Here is a 19,743-nt window from a genome sequence, read left to right as displayed (position 1 = left end):
ATCTAGATTTTTCGATTTACACAACCAACTTTACAGCTTTTTTCAACTTATGTAATTCTATCAGTTTGCGGATGACCAACAATTATACTATATCTATCCTTGCTTGACATTGATTTCGCTATTGATAATGGTGATCTTCAATTGATGTGTGAATTTAAATCCCATGTAGTGAAATTGAATAATACCAAGACAGAAATATACATGATCATATCCATGAAACTTAGTAAACCACAAAGATTTAATTTTTCGATTGATAACATCAATTTAAAATTGTCCGATTAAGATGTATAATTGTATAGCTGAGCTGAGTTGTTTCTTTTATTCTGTCATATGTACTGTTTGTTTCTATTTTTTCACTTTCTTCGTATTATAATTATATTTTCTTTTTGAATTTTAAAAGTTTTTGTTGAGATATATCTCTCATTTACTTGTGAATGTTAATTTTTCATTGAATATTGCCTTTGTACTTCCATTAATATATTATTATTATATTATATTATCATTTCCGTGAGTAAAAAAATTAGTCATTTTATTAATTGTTATTATATACATAGTGTTTCAAATCAAATGCGAAAAATTTAAGGGGGCGATTCGTTGTCGAAGACAAAAGATTAAAGGAAATTTAAGAAAAAACTTATTCAATGATAGTTTCAGAATTGTTTTTTAATAAATTATTTTTAAAATATAATTGTTCAAAAGATAATTTATAAATGTTGGTACAATATACAACACTCTCCTAAATTATTTGAACTTGAATTTAAACTGTAAATTTTATAAAAAAAAATCCTTGAATAATCTAATTCAATATCCCGCACTTGTTTTAAGAAATATCCAAATATGCAGAGACTGGGTTTTTATAATAGTAATATAGTAATATTTGATTGAGAAAACACTCGATATTATTAATAGGGTCGTAGATCGTTGGAATAAATAATCGAGTTATTCAGAAAAACGTAGCTATATTCTTCAATTCTCTCTTTCTCCTATTTTAAATCACCCATCGGACACTAGCCTTGTTGCCGATGTGATCGCAAAATCCTTGAAATACCACATCTACCCGCATTATTTTTTGGTAATAAGATTACATGAAAAAATAATACCATTTTAATAAATATAAAATAAATCACATTACAACCCAATTGCTTAAAAAGCTTCAGATTTACAATATTATGACATAGCAGTTACGACTTATTTCTATGGATGCTATGTAAGGACCTTCATCTAACAAATAGGCCTTAGAGCAGAGGTCTGACTTTGTTTTCTTTCAGAATTTTATTTTCACTTCACATTTGTAGAGATTATTTAACGTCGAACAGCTAATTTGACCATATTAGTATATTTAGAAAATTTAAAAATTTTGCAAATTTTATTTTTCTCGGCACGACCAAAATGACAAAAAAAGGAAGTATATCTGGTAATAGAATGCACAATATTGTTCCAAAAGTAGTCATTATCTTTTAAACAAGTAGACCATTTTGTATTGACTTTTTCGGTCATATTTCCTTGAGGGAAATATAATAAAGTGTATTTGATTTTTACGTAATAATTGTTTAAGAATTGAATAATGAACGAAACTGATTTCCGTTATCACTTAACATGCAACTTGGATCTCCAACATGTATAATAATCTATGGACTATATTTTGGTGATTGATTTTAACAGTAAAAGTCACATATTTTCTTAGTGTTCTCATTTCTAAATTCAGCCTTTATAAAATCGATGAATAAAAAGCGCTATTTTGCATGCCGCACGTATTGGAAAACATCCAACAAATTTCTCGCTAGGCTCATATTTTTGCAAATATTTGTCACAACACCAGCGAACTTTGCACGAACGAACCTGTGTAAAAACATACGACACCATCGTAAGTATTCTGGGATACAATTCGTTTATATTTCCATTTAAAATTTCATTTTTTAGTGATAAGATAATGTTGGATCTACAGTACAAGCCTCTACATGGCGTGATAGATTACGAGTGCTGGCCTAGCTCAAAATATGTACCCATTGACATACCGGACTACAAAATTAACAAACCTTTGGATTATTATGGGAGTTGGCCAGAGTATTGGTACATTTATACGCCGCTCCGAGATTTCAGAACTTATTTGAACAACTTGCTTCGAAGAGATTTGAGAGTATGTTTGAGTTGATTTAATGTACTGAACTAGGTCCATGGTATAGTTTTAGCCTTAAGCCATTATGATAATCGTGTCAGATCTCTCGGTTTCAATTTGAAATTTTCACTTTTCCGGTCTAATCCAACAATTATTCCGGGTTGTGTATGTTGACGTCTTTTTTGTTTTTAAGTTTGGACAGTCTAAACTTCTAATTAACTTATCTTATGCAAAATAACTTTCAGCCAATTTTTAAAAAATTTAGTGTGCTGTAGTTCTTGACTGACTGACCGGACAAAGTTGGACAAGGGGATTTTTAATAATTTTAATAATAAACAAAATCATACTGCCATGCAATTTTTTCATAAAGGCTGAACCAAAACATTTTTCTACTCCCGTCTGTAAAATACCTAATTACCCACTGATCTAGCGTACGGGAAGCGTCACTTTACCACGTCAGTATCGTTTCCCAGGAATCCGAGCCATTTCGGACATTTCCGGGATTTTACCGCACGGATTTAGGAGCGATCGGATGTTTTCGGAGATATTTCCCACGCTATGAATTTTGACGTTTGTCAATTCTGACGGTCATGTCAGTGAATGTATTTGTGTTGTCTTGCGAAAATGTACAAAAAAACTAACTGTCGTAGAAAAAGTATAGTATGCCACACGTTCGGCAAACTTTTTAACTCACTCGTTTACTAAAAACTCGCTCCGCTGCGCTCCGCTCGTGTCAAATAAACTCGTGAGTCAAATTCCGTTTACCGCACTTGTTGCATAATATACTATTTTCTACTCCCGTCTATAAAATACCTACTTACACACCGATATAGCATGCGGGAAGCGTCATTTTACCACGTCAGTTTCGTTTCCGACGGTTCCGAGCCACTTCGGACATTTCCGGGATTTTGCCGCACGGGTTTGAGAGCAATCGGATACGTCTTGAATTTTGACGTTTGCCAATTATGACGGTCATATCAGTGTATTCGTGTTATTTTGCGGAAATGTACCTAAAAACTAACTTAAAAAAAGTATAGTGTGCAACATGTTCGGTAAACTGTTTAAGTCACTCGTTTATGAAACACTCGCTCCGTTCGTATCAAATAAACTCGTGAGTCAAATGCCGTTTACCGCACTTGCTAAATAATATACTATTACATAAAGGTTTATTTTATTACCATCCAAAGTATGCAAAATTGTGGCACATTATTTTGGCCCGATGTCATTAAATAGAAATTAAATAGAATAAGTAACCACCGTAAATATCGCCCTCCCCTTATAATTAAATGAAATATGATTTGAATAATAGCAGTTTAGATTTTTTTTAAATGTTGAAAAAACTGAAAAATTTGAAAAACCATCAAAGTAGATTTAAAAACTATGCATTTCTTGTTGAGGAATTAAGTAGAATAAAATCATTTAATTATTGACATACTATAGGATGGCGCAATATATGTTTTAGTAACGTTATTTATGTCTTATCCTCGCTTAAATTCATACAAAATCCTTATAAAAGTGTGAAATTAGATTTAAAAAATGGAAAATTAAATTGATACTTTTTAAAAATTGAACTGAGGTGGTTTTTACTTGATGAAAATTTATCAGAATAAATAAGAACTAAAAGTTCAGATTTTCACGAAATTATATATTTTTAAATGACAATTGTTTCGACAACACCGGGTCTTTATTAAATGTTGATGTTGATAAAGACACGGTGTTGTCGAAACAATTATCATGTAAAAATATATAATTTCGTGAAAATCTGAATTTTTAGTTACTATTTATTTTGATACTTTTTACTTATCATCTGTCGGACTAAGCCATGTATGACAACTAATATATTGTCATATTTTGGTTATCGATATACAAGTAAAAGCGAGCAACTTAAGTTGGCGATTCATATCGATATATCGGGCTACAAATATGGCGAAAAAGTAATGCTTTTATTTTTAATTTTTAAAACGAAAATAGATGGAACTATAAAATATTACGTAAAAAAAATCTAGTGGATTGCTTTCACTTTATAAGGCGTTTCTTGTTATTGCTTTATCTGACATTGCTAGTTTGAATGGAAAATATGACTAATTTACTTTGAAATTTATTATATAATCATTAAATTGTTCAATATTGGGAGGCTTAATTTACTAATGGTGAAGTACACTAATGCAGAAATGCTAGATGCATTTTATCTACGGGCACGCAAATAGAAATTTAGTATTAATTGTAATACAAACTATCATTTGTTTAAAAAAAAGAATCCCCTCGTAAGTTTTTTGCCGTTGTATAAAAAATGCCGGAGTTTTGTGAAAATATGGCTGTTTGTTTTCAAGATGCACACTATCGGTCCTAAATTAGGCGCTTGAATTTTGCATACCTTTTAATTGTAAAGAAGAAATTGTAAAATTTAAAAACCATACAGTAAGCAAAATACCCCCTTAAAAATGTTCTCCAAAAAGTATAGTCTTTATTTGTAATTGATTATTGTTAAAATATTTGGAAAATTATTGAAATTCACCTTTACCCAGCTTTGAACATCGATCTCTCGATAACTGGACATAGGATCGAACTAAGCCCAAGGGTTTTATTTAGAACCTCAAAGCTACAATATACTAAGCAGCATTTTAAAAATTGACCTAAAGTCATTTTGCATATGAAGGATTCAGGGGTCTCTTGGAAGTAAATTTTCGTTAGCCCAAGAAATTTTCTTTAACGAATAACAAAAAAAGCGACCACAAAATTGCATTTCGTATTAATTAGCTTCGAAAGTTAACTTGGCTTATTATTTTTTAGTTGAGACAACATCAGTACGTCCATACTTACTGGTAAGCAATTGAGTTATTCTGGAACAAGTTTAGACGTAAAGCAATGATATGTGTGTCTTAGAAATTGTATCCTAATTGAAATATATTAGTTTAAATTCCAAATTACTTTGTTTCTTTGCAGTAACTAATTTGTTTATTGTGCGATTTAATACCCATCATGACAATATTTAATTGCTTAGTTTTAGAAATGTAAATGGTAAAATATGAAAGATTTCTTTTCAAATCAAGGTCGTCATGAAGGTCGTGGTCACAGCCCCCAGCTTTCATTTTCGTGAAACTGCTAAAAGCCCTAAACCAAAACGTATCTGGCTGACGATTAAGCCTGTGATTCTTTTATTTCCATGACGGTTACTGTGCTGCCATTGTTATTATTTATTTATTTATTTATTGTTTACGGGAAACATTACTTTCTCCTAAACAAGGGTCTGCACGATACCAGAACAATATATTGTGCTGTTATTAACACCAAATCAATTTTAAGCAATGCATTGGCTTAGTCTCATGGTAAACATCAAAAAATTATTCAATTTAATAAAACCTGTGCTAGAACTGTCAAACTGACTGCTTTTGCAAATCGATGAACCACAGAGATATTTTTGTTCGGTCTACACCGAGTATAGCTATAATTGCTTTTGGACGATGATAGAATATGCAAGAGCATTCGACTTCCGGTCATAGTTTAAAATAATTTGATTAATATTCGCGAAGTTAAATAACCGAATGTTTAAACTGAGTGGGAAACGAATGCGTTTCGATTCGTGTGATAATTTCCCTTCAATTGCAGAAAAGTTTAAATCCATTTAAAGTTGTATGAAAAACTCTCGCATCATTACTTTTTGTTTTAATTAACGTTTCTAAATAGTGTATAGGTATTAATAATAGCAACATAACAATGTTGTTATACGCATGAAGAAAACTACGAGCTTATGGTTAATTTTATATTGTTAAAAGCTGAAATATACAGCGCGTCTCACACTGTCAATGGAACTTTACACGTTTGAAAATACTCAGTGTCGCTGTGGTGCCATTTCTATCGAACAATTCCGAGTATTTTTTTGACAATGTAGGCCTTTTTTAATTTTGGAGCGTACTTGAAATGTTACATGAAAATAATTCGTGTTATATTAGATATTTTTACTAAATAGAAAAAAAAAAAAACAAAAGAAGCTTTTTTTTAAGCTGTCTGTAATGAAAATAGCTATTAATTTTAATTTTTAATTTAGTAGATAATTATTCTACAACATCTCGAAAACTACAAGAGAAAAAAAATGTAAAGTATGGGCTGTATTCAACGAACTGTATTACTGTATGTATATATGTAGGCGTACATTGATAAAATTTTGGTTCGTTGATGATTCCATTACAATGCGTGTTAGAAACGCAGATTTAGATTGAAATCTGTTCAAAATCGAGTAGAAAATTTTACTGTAAAACGTGAAATTTTAAATTTATATTTCCGGGTTTGATGTAAATTTCGGTATAATAAATGGCGCGAAATCTGGTTTTAGTACTTTTAAAGCTTTTAGAGGTGGTTTTGGAGCTAGGTCCTTTAGAAGAATTTTTAGCTACTCTAAATACTAATTTAAGAGCACCACTTCTAAACGTTTGCCTTAAAACTCTGCCTCTAAAAACTAACAAACTTAGTCTTAGATTAAGCTCTAAAACCTCACTTTCTAGCTTGAATGGTAACATTTTATAGTCGATTTCGGTCAGATTTCAATAAAAATCATTTTGTTTTTTTGGAAATTATTGCAACAAAAACCTTTTATGAGTTAGCAGATTTTAACGTAAAACCTCACTCTTCTGCGTCGAACAGTAGGTCCAAGGAGGACTTTCGACAATGTTATGTCAGATCGACAACGAGTAGCAAGGTTTTAAGTCTTCAACATTAAAAAATATATATCTGAAAAACTGCTATATTTATTTAATATAATGAAAAATTACAAACTAAAAATATTTTCACACAAAGGAACAGTAATTGAACCTCTGTTTTCGACTCATTCTGTATATCAGGGATGGAAGTGTAATTACAGCAGGATAAAAAAAACGTGTCTGTTAGAATCATTCAGCAATCATTACTTTTAAAACATTTATTAACTATTTATTACGCGGCGAATATAATTATCAACCAAAACCCGGACAAAACAAAAATGTCGACGACTAACCCACATTTCCGGCTTATTTATAAAATCGCGGAGTGTTTTTACGCATTCCGGGGTGACGTCAGAACGTGAGTCAAAAAGTAAATAATAGAGAAAACGTAGATGTTTTGGGAAAGCCTTAGTCACAGCAGGCAATGCAATAGAGACGGGGCTGGACGACCGGCTTTTGGCAACGTTTCAGCGAATTATCCTGTTGATGCAAACAACCAGGTGAAGTTTTCGGGCAAGGCGTTTGTTTTGCCATTTTCGTGGAAACCAGGTGAAATAATATTCGAGTAAGTACCGTTTCTTTTACCTTTTTTCTAAGGCAAATGGTGGAATGTAATTTATTCTTCTCTATCTTGCGTAAGCGTAACCTTTTTTCAAATATGACTAAGGGTTTGGAGTTCAGGCACTGCTAAGCTTTCCTTATTTACTTATTTATTTTTAAATTTGGGACAGTGAAAACCCAATATGTGTCAAATAATATGTGGACAATTTAACTTTAATTAAATAGTTACATTTACGTATGATATTTAATATTTACTTAAAGCATGATTTTTTTTAATGTCTTACATTTTTTATCAAATACCTTCCTTAAGGGAACTCCTGGAACGAAACACAATCTAATTGAATTAGGCTCCTATCAATTGCAACTACGCTGCTAGTTATCGAAATAAGGAGAAGCCGATTTAAAAAAAAGAATTGAGTATATTTGAGTATTTAACAAGTGCTTAAGTTGATTGAAATATCTTGAACAAATTTCTTAGTACCAACAATTAAAATCATCGTAAGCTATCGTTTCCAATTAGTTTGCCGTCACTGTATATACACTTATTTTTAGCGAAAATGATCGAGACAAGATATGATCCAATCCACGGGTACGATTACACGTATTGGCCCGACTCCAAATACTTTAGGAATTACAAATTTTCGCCACCCGTTACCATATTGGACGATTGGTCGTACAGATCGAGGGTCTGGTTTCCATATTATTGGTCAACTCGTCGTCTGTTTCAGCACTATTTGGATTACAAACCCTCGGAAGTGTCGCTCAGAGATGTCCGAGTAAGTTTCAACTTGAATTCAACTATATAGCTTAGATATAAAATAGTGGACCTAATACCGTAAAAATTACGTTTAAATGATTTGCAGAAGGAGTGGCCATACAAACTGAGAAAAAAATTGCTGATTCAACTAGCTGAAATATTTCAGCATCCTCTGTACAAAATGAAAGAATTTAATATAAAACATGCAAAGCGCTGCCTGCCTTCCGGAAAATTTATCCCATATTTTATTCAAAGACACAGCCGGCATCTATGATAAGCACTTACAAATATTTTAGGTAGCTGTTCTGAAGCTACTAAGGATTGGAAATTACGAAGAACGGTTATTGAAAAATGAATTTTGAAAAAGGCAATTCCAACATCGAGGTTTCCATGTTAACATAAAGAAGTTTTGGATGTTCTGCAATTAATATTACCACATGTGTACAGTCAATTATCCCAGAGAATTGAAGTTTTTTTTAAAAATCTCATACGTTTATAATAACAAATTTGTACATATTAAAAATCTCCGGTTGATTCAGTTCGACTTCTTGAATAGATCTCCCAAGTGATGCTTGTAATCTAGCTTAAAATAAACTATTTCATAATTTCCAGATGAGGTGAAACGTCATGCATGAAAGAATTAAGTATAGATATAGTTAACCTCACATTCGCCAATACAGAAATAAATACATTTGCATAAATTGTAAATCAAATTTTTATTTACTTAGATCTCCTTAAATGTTCTAGTAAAACTAGTTAAGTGTGTGAAAATCGCAGTTTAGAAACAAAATGGCTCAACGTGCCGGTTAGAGTAAATCATTCCCTTCTCCACGAAAAAATATTTTTTTCATCGTCACTTCGAAAATTTCTAGTAGTTATGTGGATTCAACCGATACCGCACTCCGTATTTCCATAATTTCCAAAGACAATAATGTTGAATGAATTTAGTGCACCAAATGAATGATGATAATTGCGAATTAAAGCAAAATTTCCGATTCGACTTTTTGACTCTCAATTATCAACAAATCCAAACCATCGACTTCGAAAACACATGTTTCTCTTCAAAGGAAGTTTCGAGAAGATAAATTAAGGTAGTTGGGCCATTAGCGCTCCTGAGAAACTAAAAGAAAAGAATAACCCGGAAAGTGCCCATTTACAACCGGCTTCAACTTTTTCTGTGCCTGGCTGGGAGCGTTTTTGTCGCAAACCGTATTTCGGAACTTATTATCCAGACTTAAATTGTCCAATCAGTTTAGACCTTTTAAGCGAGGATTTCCGGTAAAATACATCTGTTATTTATGATACAATTATAATCATATATCAAATATATATCTTTTCAAATATTATTTTCCGGGTGTCCTGTTTATTATTATTTATCTTATTTGTTCTTCCCTATTCTAAATAGAACACGCCCTATATTAAAGCATTTTTGAATTAAACGACATATTTTGTATGTTATATGTATTATTGCCTGTTATATATAGTATATTGTATATTATATTTTGATATATCAAAGTCAGACTTCACAGCAGTTAAATTCTTTATTTTTGGTTTCCATTCTTGTTGTTTTGTTTATTTGGAGAAAAGTTTGTGTATTTTTAGTAGCGCAGAATTGAAACAGTCTTGAGGGTTTCAATTTTTTAAAAATAAAATTAAATAATCTCAGTACACTTTTTTAGTAGGGATGAAGAAGTCTTCTTAGAATAGCAGAGATTAAAACATGAAAATCAAGATTTTCTTTTGTCATAAGTGTAGCACAGTATAGTAAAGTTATTTTTTTGAAAGTTTATTTAATATTTTGTTACGGTATTTTTTTTTAACTCCTTAATGTATTTTACATTTTTCAACTATTCAAAAATTTCAATTTTAAAATGAAAAAATAAAATTTGCTGAAAAATATCCAGGATAGGAAATAAGAAAAATTTTAGGACTGTTAAGATTAAGCAATTTATTGATTATAATTACTAAAATTACTAATTATAACATTAATTAATTTTTAATAAAACTCTTGGCTTCTTCAGAGCTTGACCAAAACTGGCTTGCATTTTATCTGCATCTGCTTTTGTAATGTTTGAGGGGGGCGGAGCTAAATGAGGGGCATAAACACCGTCTGAGTGATTCCCATATTAGTGACAGGTAGAGACTTCAGTCGCGGTTAAGATTGTCAGGTTGCTTATAGATTTCTATAGACTCTCGGATTTTTCGTTGGTAGAATAAATGATTACAAGCAAGAATAAAATTTTATGTCCGGTTTCATGATTGTGTTCGGCAACTGCTGATGAGTTTATTTGTCTTAGTCTTAATGCACGTATGCATGGAATGCCATAAACTCCTGGCATCTCAAATAGAATTTTGTCTTTGACCGATAGAAGATGTTGAGAGGTTTTTGGATAAGTGGTAAATCTGAAGAAGAGCAGAGGTAAGGTGTGAGTTCAATTACTCGGGCTGAGATAGTTTTACGGCTCTGTAAACAAAAATCATCACCGACGATTTTTGGGCAGGATGGTGATGAGACAATGCATTATGGTGTCGGTCTGTGTGCGTAGTTTTTCTGTAAACACAATGACCCAATGTTAGATCTGATTTTCTATTGATAAGAATATCTAAGAATGGGAGGTTGTTTTTGGTTTCTATTTCATTGGTAAAACGTATGTTAGGGTGTATAGTGTTTAAATGTCTAAGAAAATGTACTACGGATTGTTGACCATGAGGCCAACTAACAAAAGTATCATCCACATAGCGTTTCCATAAATTTACTTTTAGATGGAAACTGTCGAGAGCTTTCTTCTCAATAAACATATTTGCGATGACTAATGATAGTGGAGAACCCATAGCTGTTCTCAGCGTTGACCGTTATAAGTAACACATGTTCCAGACAAGCATTTTTAAATTAAGGTGAGAAGGTTTGGTTCCAGATTCTCGGATTTTAGTATATAAATTCTTCTACCAACGAAAAATCCAAGAGTCTATAGAAATCTATAAGCACCTTACAAACTTAACCGCGACTCAGGTCTCTATATGTCACCAATATGGGAATCAGTTATCCGAGACGGTGTTTATGCCCCTCATTTAGCTCCGCCCCCCTCAAACAATATAAAAGCAGGCAGAGAGCAAAATGCGAGCCAGTTTTAGTCAAGCTCTGAAGAAGCCAACAGGATGATTGGCGAAACGTTAGATAGTTTGACTCAACAAAAACTGACGCAGGAGGAATCCAGAAGTTTTATAAAAAGTATTACAGTAGCCTGTGGAAGTTTCTTTGAAAAATTAATTAATTTTATAAAAAATATCATTTTATCTAACTTCTCTTTAATTTGTTTTATTTTTTTTTTCATTATTTAGTTTTGCTTTTCAAGTGAACAAATAAATTTAAGAAAATTTTGATTTTTTTTTCGGTTTTCTTGGATATCGAATAAATTTAACAAATTTTTTATTTTCAGCTGCGGAACAATCTTTACTTTTAAAACGGACGTTTAAATTTGAAACAACGGACTTGTCGCCTCGGCGCTTGTATTTTGGTGAAATAAACATATCGATGTAACCTGTCTCGACTACCTGTAAATAGACGTGTCTCAATAAACCAAATCGTTTTCTTCCAATCCCCCCGTTTAATTAATGGAGCCGACGGAATTTTATTCGTCACTGTCAACGTTGGGATCTGTGTATTTATTAAAAACCAATATCAATTAGATGTTTTGAATATATGGTTTAATTTAGCAATTTGCGGTATTTTGTTTTGTCGTTCATTGTATACCAATTCAAATAATAATGTCGTGATGATAAAAAAGAATTTTAACAACTTTCAAATTAAGCAATCAGCTACCAAATCCATTTAATAAAAATCATTTGATGTTTTTCCGATTCACTCTGAAGTCTCGAGTCTTGTTAACAGCTGATGGGTGCTGCTGAAAATATATTATCCATACAGGGTGATTTAGGTTTTATGGCACACTCAGAAATGAGAGATAATTCTTATATTATTTTAAGCAAATAAGTTTATATACACAAAACTGATCTTGATAAGTAGCGGAGGTGGTCAATTTTTTTTTCTTTTTTATTAATTTAAATATCTCAATCACTTTTAAAGAAATCAATTTAAAATTTAGTGTGGTCAACATTTCCTGGATGATCGTCATTTTAAGCATTTTAAAGATTAAAGGACGGCAAGTTTTTCTGGGTAGATTTTTTGTCCCTCTCGCAAACAAATGATTTGCTTAAATTTTGCTATGGTACAAAATTCTTCAAAACTAAAAAAAAAATCCTTCTACCCTCTGATCCCCGCTAATTATTCAAATTTTTGTAATAATGAAAAATATTGTTTTGGAAATCTCCAAAAATGTGGTATACCAGAGTTTTCCTTAAGTTGTATTATTTTTTGCAGTCTTTTGAGTCAGTTCAGTTTAAATTCCAAAATTTTAAATATATAAATCTGAATTTATCTATTATCGAGTCTACAGCTGCTAGTTTTGGTTATTTGACATTTGACATTTATTTACTTCATACTTTCATACTTCAATTTTTTACTAACCCACTATAAAACACACTATATTTTGTCTAATTTATTACAAATGTAATCTCTGTAGCTTACAAAATAGAAATGTTACATTATAATCATCAAACTTAACCACTAAAATTAGGGCCAACTTCAGAGTTAATTAATTTATTTTTTTCACGTCCTTTACTCACTTATGAAATGGAATACGGGATATAATATCAATCTAATAAGTTTGCCAGATTACAAGTGGAGTTTTATAATACCCGACCACATACTGCAAGAATGATACAAAATTCTTTAAATGAGGTGAATATCAAGTTTTCTTTAAACCTGTTTTTTAATTCTGAACATTTAAAAAAATATATCCAAATTATGTTGATCTACATATCTTAAAAAATCGCCAAAAATCTCTTTCGAGCAATTTCGTCAAATCAAACGTCAAAAACAATTGCAATAAATAGAAAGAGGCATAATGTTTTTCTCGGATCAAAATCAAAAACAAAAAACATTTTGCGTTCGAGTTTAAGTTGACGAAAAGACGAAAGATTAGTAGAGGGTGGAGAGTTGATTTTGGAAGAGATTTATGGGGGGATTACGGGTAATTGAAATTTAGCAGTTTCTCTAAAATAATTTCCGCCTGATGCCTTTGATGAAATATTTACACGGGTTTGATTAATTTAAGGGAGCAAAATTGGTAAATTCATAAGGTTATTAGTAAAGGTGGATAGAGAAAGTTTTCAAATATATTTTAAAGTTATTTTCTATTTACGTGGCGTAGTGCGATGCCATTTTGACGTTGCAGTATATGCAAGAAATATTATCAACACTGAAAAAATTCCCACTCCTACCGTGTGACGTTAATACATGATGTTTTTGAATAGGCGTCCGATATTTCACTTCGTAATTGGGCGAGTTTCTTTCCTAGAATTCTAAAATTAAAGAATTAAGAGTTAAAGTTAAGAATTAAAGAATGTAGATATTAAATTTTTTTTTAAACACCCTGCATATTCCATCTAAAGTGGTATACCTGAGCCCTTCCTGGAACTGTCTGGAAAAGTTCGGTTTACAGTTAAACCAAATTATTATTTATTTCCAGTCGACATACTTAGAATGAGATGATATGCAAGTGACATTTGAAGTAATCAAGATGTTGTCACATTTATTTTAAAGCGGCAACACTGCACATTTGATAATATTTTAGCGTGATAGAGCACTTCCTCTTACATTACTCTGTATAATTTCAAGTACATCGGTTTATCCGTTTTAATAGGCCGTAAAATTTGGGTCACCCGATAGATCGGAAACGATGTCCTTCTTTGTTCAAGCTTCATCTAATTTTTTTCTTAAAAATAATCGAACAATTATCCTGTGCAATATCGAACATGTATTACAAAACACCATGTATATTCAATGTACTGAATTTTGTGAATTTTGCAGAAGATGATTTATATAAGTCCAATCCGAGGTATCGATTATTTATACTATCCCGAAACGACAAGGTACTACCGACCGCTCACCCTGTATTACAACTATTACTGGCCACTCAGAAGCTTGAACTACTATTCGGACGTGTGGCCTTATTATCCGTATTACAGATACCTTTATTACAAATATACATTGCCGTCCGACCGCTACTATCACTTGAAAGGAGTAAGTATACCGCAAGCAGGGAAATAGCATTAATGCGTCATGTTATCATATAACTCTCCATTCATTGATAAGTAGATTTTCTAAACATACCTACCAAACTTTTAGTATTAATTACATTAATTTCCTTTTACTGGTCTGTCGTCACCAAAGATGAAAACGACTTTATCAATTCAACCTTGACCAGTGATGGAAGACATATTGAACAAGTTCGTACTTCTTCTTATAGTGCCGTGCAGATGGCTGCTTGGGCTTCCTCCGTTTAAAACCCCAAATACGTTTGCAACTTGTTAAAGACACATGTATTCCTTTCCAAAGACGAATTTTGCGAAACCACATTGTATTACTAATACATTTTATAAAAGAAGGAAAGGATTACATTACCTAAATTGTATTAATTAATGATTAACAACTACTAAATCTGTTAGTAACTGTTTTATAATGCACTTTTTACATTTGCATTCAAGGTTCTAGTCTTGTATCTGTGAAATATTTGCAGCTCGAAGTTCATTCTATTTTTGAAAAAGAATATCAATGCTGCATATATAAAGCGTATACGGTTAAAATACCTTCGGCCTTGAACACTCCTCTACAACTCTCTCCAAATTGCATTTTTTTGATGGTACGAAGAGTCCTTTTTTGTAATTGACCACTACCTCGCCAAAAAATAATTCCATACCTCATGCGTGACTGAAAGTTTGCAAAATAGATCCTTTTTAAACTTTCCATATTCATATAGCTTGCAACAACTTTAATCCCATAGCAAACTAAATTTAATTTATTTACCAAATAATCAATATGTTTGGAACAATCAAGAAATTCGTTAATTTGTAAACCTTAAGAATTTAGTGCTCTTCACAATATTCACATTTTGTTTACCTCTCCTTATGCCATCTGGTATTTCACCTATACATAATCTAGTTCTAAAACTAAATTTGTTTTTTCTTTGTTTAAACCCAGTCATAAACACTTGCAAAAATTATTTTAGCACTAACTTCGGTAACATTGTTTCCACCTACAAGTAGGTTGGTATCATTCGCATAGCATATGATGCTCTCTTCTGGTTTTGTTACAAAATACAAATCATTCACAAAAATGATAAATAAAATTGGGCCGAAAGGAAACAACTACCAGTTTGGTTTAATTTTACTTGTTGTTTCTATCCCAATAATGATGATTCAAACAATTTTAGCACATTACCTCTTAGACCGTAAAAATTCAATTTTTTGAACAATAAAAATCGTATGCTCTAGAAAGCACGTGCTTAAAGCCATTCTTCCTCCCTTCAAGTGTTTCAAAATTGTTTTTATAAATTGAAATATAGCTGTATTTGTTGATTTATTTTGCTACAACTCATGCTGATCATTGTTGAACAATTTACATCTATTAAAAACAGTCATCTCAAATATTTTAGAAAATTTAGCCAAAATTCTGATCGGTCTGTAATTGGTAATTATTTCTGGGTCTCCCTTTTTTATAGAGCGGTTTTATTAAAGCTGTTTTAAGTTGGTCTGGGAAACGCCATTTTAAAAGGATTCATTAATTAATATGCACAACACTTTACTAACTTATGGAATAGACATTTGTATTAAACTAGTTGCAATCTCGTCTATTCCACTGCTATATTTATTTTATTAGTTTTCGTTTACGTTTTTTAATCTGTTAGTTATCTCTATATGATTTTACGCGACTAGCGTCTCTCATTGTTTTCTTAGGAATGCATCGATTAAACAACGTACAAAACAAATTCATAAAATAGTTACACTCTTGTTGTAACTACATCCTCCCACTCTTGTTCTTTTAGGCATTTTATAAAGATTTGCTTATTTTCTTCTGAAAAAATTCTTTTAAAATATATGTTGTTTAAAATTCTCTAACGGCAATGTAATTTTCTGGGCAGTATGATCAGAAATAAAAGCGTCAAATACTAAAGCGTTTTTGTATTCACAATTCACAAAAATGTTGTCAATACAGCTTTCAGTATGTACCTTGACCCTGTATTTTCAAAAACCATAGACGAAAGTTTGAACGAAGAAGTTGGTGAAATTAAGTTTAATTTATGTTCATTTTTTTTTGTTTTCCTTATAAATACGAGGTTAGCGCCAAAATTTCCCGGAGTGACATAGATGCAGCTCCAGTATCACGATAAAACTTTGTCTTCTTTTTAATATATATTTTAGTAGGCTGCGAAAAAAAAAAATAAAGTCTTGCGTCAAATAGTTTTTTATTGACAGCAACAAGATGTGTCCGAAAAAATGTTGCAAATAACGCAAATTGAGTATAGAGCAATCACAAAGTTTTTGACAAAAGAAGGGTTAGCATCTAAAATTATTAAAGAAAGGCTGAATGGTGTGTACGGCCAAAGTTCTTCTTCGTATTCTGTAGTGAAAGAATGGGCAAAACGTTTTCGAATGGGGCAGGACTCCCTTGAAGATGATTCAAGAACTGGTCGACCAGTTTAGGTCATAACAGAAGATATTGTTGCGATTGTGGAAGAGGTGGTATTGAGTGGTTGACGTTTAAAGGTCAAGGAAATCTCAGAAATTACTAAGCTTTCTGAGACAAGTGTTCGTTGAATCCTGCATGATCATTTAGGTATGCATAAGGTTAGTGCAAGATGAGTTCCTAAAAACCTTTCGGCTATTCAAAAACAACGCCGTGTCGAGTGTGCGCGGTCTTTTTTGGAACTCTGTGGGTCGGAACCGAAGCCTTTGATAGAAACTATTGTGACGGGAGATGAAACTATGGTTCTCTATTATGACCCTCTATTGAAACAAGAATCAATGGAGTGGCGTCGGAAGGATGAAGCACCTCCAAGAAAATTCAGAGTCTGCCAGTCAACAAAAAAGGTGATGGCCACGATCTTTTGGGATTGTGAAGAAATTCTTTTGATAGATTTTGAAGAAACTAATACCACTGTCAATGGTAAATATTACGCAACATTATTACATAAATTGCGAGACTTAATACGTGTAAAACGTCGAGGACAACTGACCAGAGGCGTGCGTCTTTTACACGATAATGCACCTGTCCGTACTGCTGGTGTTGCACAAGCTGCCATTTTAGAGTGTGGGTTACAACAGGTAGATCATCCTCCCTATAGTCCAGATATGGCAACCAGCGACTATTATTTCTTTTGATATTTAAAAAAGGACTTACGTGGATGGCGACTTAACGACGAAGTTGAGTTAAAAGAGGCTGTTTTTTCTCATTTTGCAGACAAACCAAAAGAATATTTTTCTAAAGGGATTTAGTTGTTAATAAAAAGATGTAATAAGTGTATTGAAGATAAGAGGGATTATATTGAAAAATAATAAAAAAGTGTTACTCTACTTTGTTTCTTTCATATTCAGGCCGGGAAACTTTGGCGCTGCCCTCGTATCTAAGAATAGAGGGAAACGTCTATACTTCCTGATGGAGGTCTATAAACTCTTAACCGATCTTACTTGAATGTACCATCTACTGCTGCGCACTCAAAAACTTTTTTGATTGACAACTTACGTAGGTCATTTCTCGGTTTACATCTCACAGACTTATGCACATAAATAGTGCTTCCACCATGCTTTCCATATTCTCGACAATTTTTTTTTATCACTAACGCTTTTAATTATTCCAGAGTTTTCCAGTGTTCTGTTACGCATAACGACCTACACGAATTATTTTCTAACATTATTTTCTAACTCTTGGACATTTTGATGAATCATTTAGTATTCATCTGCAGAGTGTGAACTTTATCACACTCGTTTAACCGGAAACCTGTATTCAATATTAGGGTTGATTGTATAAAGAATCATAATAATTAATATTGTTTCTAAATGCTTTTAATCTTCTTTCATATGCGGAGCAACTTTTGTCTCTGGCAGAGTGATTCAAATCATTCATGCAGTTTGAACATTTCCAAACATTTTCAGTGCAATCCGCCGTTTTGTGTTCTTTTTAACATTTGTGGCAGTGAGTTACAAGACCAAAGTTCCAGCATTTGAGACATTCTGCCAAATTATAGTGTTCTTGTACGTAAACCATCACCATGTCGAAAAGTATTTTCCCGTTTTTCAGAAACCATTTTGAGAATCCATTTGAAGAATACAGCTTTCCTTCAGATTGCGACATTGTGCTATTACTTTTTAAACATTTTTGATCATCGCTAGGGAACATTCCTACTATTCCATTTGGTAAGTGATTAACTGTATCTAAGTTGTAAAATATTTGCTGAATGAAATTTTCGGAGAAATCCAGTTTCGAAGGTCTGATTTCATATTCATTCGGTTCCCCTTGTCTCTTTTTATAATTGTGCTTCATTTCTGGACTTACTTCTGATATCAATCTCTTATTAGAAAATTGTTCTGTACTCACCTGGTTTTATGTGTGTGGGTGTGTGTGGTCTATTTTTCCATGGATCACACTGTGTTTTGGATTAAAAATATTTCGAATTCATTAATAGCACCGGATGATTTAGTTGCATTTTGTATTTGTGGAGACACGTTATCAATCATATTTTCATTTAGCTAGTTTTTGTTCATGTTTATCTAGTGTTTTTTCCGTTCGATATTTATTTATGTGCGTTTTCACCTCTTCGTTTTTTTTGTCTAGGTCTAGAGTCTAGAGATTCACTTTTATTTATGTTTTGGGTGGGTAATGATCCAATAAAAAAATGCCTTGTTTTTGGTTTCCCTTTGAAATTACTTCTTCTGCCATCACTTCTACTGCTCATGACGATGTTTGTGTTTCACCGCGCCAAAAAGTGGAAATTACTTTAAACTATATCACTAGAAAAATTTGAACATATCAAAGCTATTAGAAATACGCTGCACGCTGTACATTTACCGAGTATATTAATTATGGTATACGTATGTAATTCATGAAGTTCCATAAACTTCACTGCACATGGGACCTCTTTATTTCCTTATTCTTTCTTTTTCAAACCTCTGTGCTTTTATTGAGTTATGCAGGCATATATCCGCTGTTTGATTTCAGTGGTTTTAAGCCTTATATCTTTATCGTCAACACCCAACGGCTGAAGGTATATTATTAGATGGTGATGTTACTATCAAAAGACTTTTTCCAGATAACGAAACATACGAAAACGTTAGCCAAGGCAGTTTTGACCTTTTAAAAGTGAACTGGTTAGATCAGATAACTGCTTTTGCATTTTCTGAATAGGCTTATGTGCAGTATCCGTAGCTTCAAAATATGACTTATTGAACTTAGGAAGCGATAGTCTTCACCTTTGAGTAAGGTTTGGCTTTGGTTTGGATATAGAGAAAAGCTTGTTGGAGTTTCCAGAGTCATGGATACCTTTAAACAAGCTTACTAGTTTTTAAATATCTCGTTCGCTTATTAGGTAGAAAGTTTCTGACAACATATTGTCCGGCGCGGAGCCTTATTGACTCTGGAAACCTTTACAGCATAAAGAACTTAGTTCTCCATTATACTTGGCCCCGATGGTGATTTGTTATCTAGGAACTGTGGACTGTGG

General features: G+C 32.3%; 1 protein-coding gene and 2 long non-coding RNA genes across 7 annotated transcripts in view; all 3 read left to right on the top strand.

The window, feature by feature from the left end:
• LOC132696645 (uncharacterized abhydrolase domain-containing protein DDB_G0269086-like) overlaps positions 1-19,743 on the top strand; it is a 147,771-nt gene that overhangs the window by 80,305 nt on the left and 47,723 nt on the right. For 2 of the 5 annotated variants that reach the window (XM_060661598.1, XM_060661605.1), the window contains exon 5: positions 14,058-14,270. The exons of the other annotated variants lie outside the window; for them this stretch is intronic. In XM_060661598.1, the coding sequence (XP_060517581.1) occupies positions 14,058-14,270 (213 nt within the window). The remainder of the gene's footprint in view (positions 1-14,057; positions 14,271-19,743) is intronic. 5 annotated transcript variants of the gene reach the window in all.
• LOC132696703 (uncharacterized) lies at positions 1,740-5,970 on the top strand. Its single transcript, XR_009618067.1, has 3 exons — positions 1,740-1,864; positions 1,921-2,137; positions 4,907-5,970. It is a non-coding gene; the product is annotated as an uncharacterized LOC132696703 (long non-coding RNA).
• LOC132696696 (uncharacterized) lies at positions 7,212-11,710 on the top strand. The gene is made up of 3 exons (XR_009618066.1): positions 7,212-7,375; positions 7,924-8,147; positions 11,566-11,710. It is a non-coding gene; the product is annotated as an uncharacterized LOC132696696 (long non-coding RNA).

Source organism: Cylas formicarius, unplaced genomic scaffold (genome assembly GCF_029955315.1).
Source record: "Cylas formicarius isolate icCylForm1 unplaced genomic scaffold, icCylForm1.1 PGA_scaffold_10__41_contigs__length_53128322, whole genome shotgun sequence".
Classification (NCBI taxonomy): Eukaryota; Metazoa; Arthropoda; class Insecta; order Coleoptera; family Brentidae; genus Cylas; species Cylas formicarius.
The sequence above is the reverse complement of the archived record's forward strand: the minus strand, read 5'-3'. Positions and strand labels throughout refer to the sequence as shown.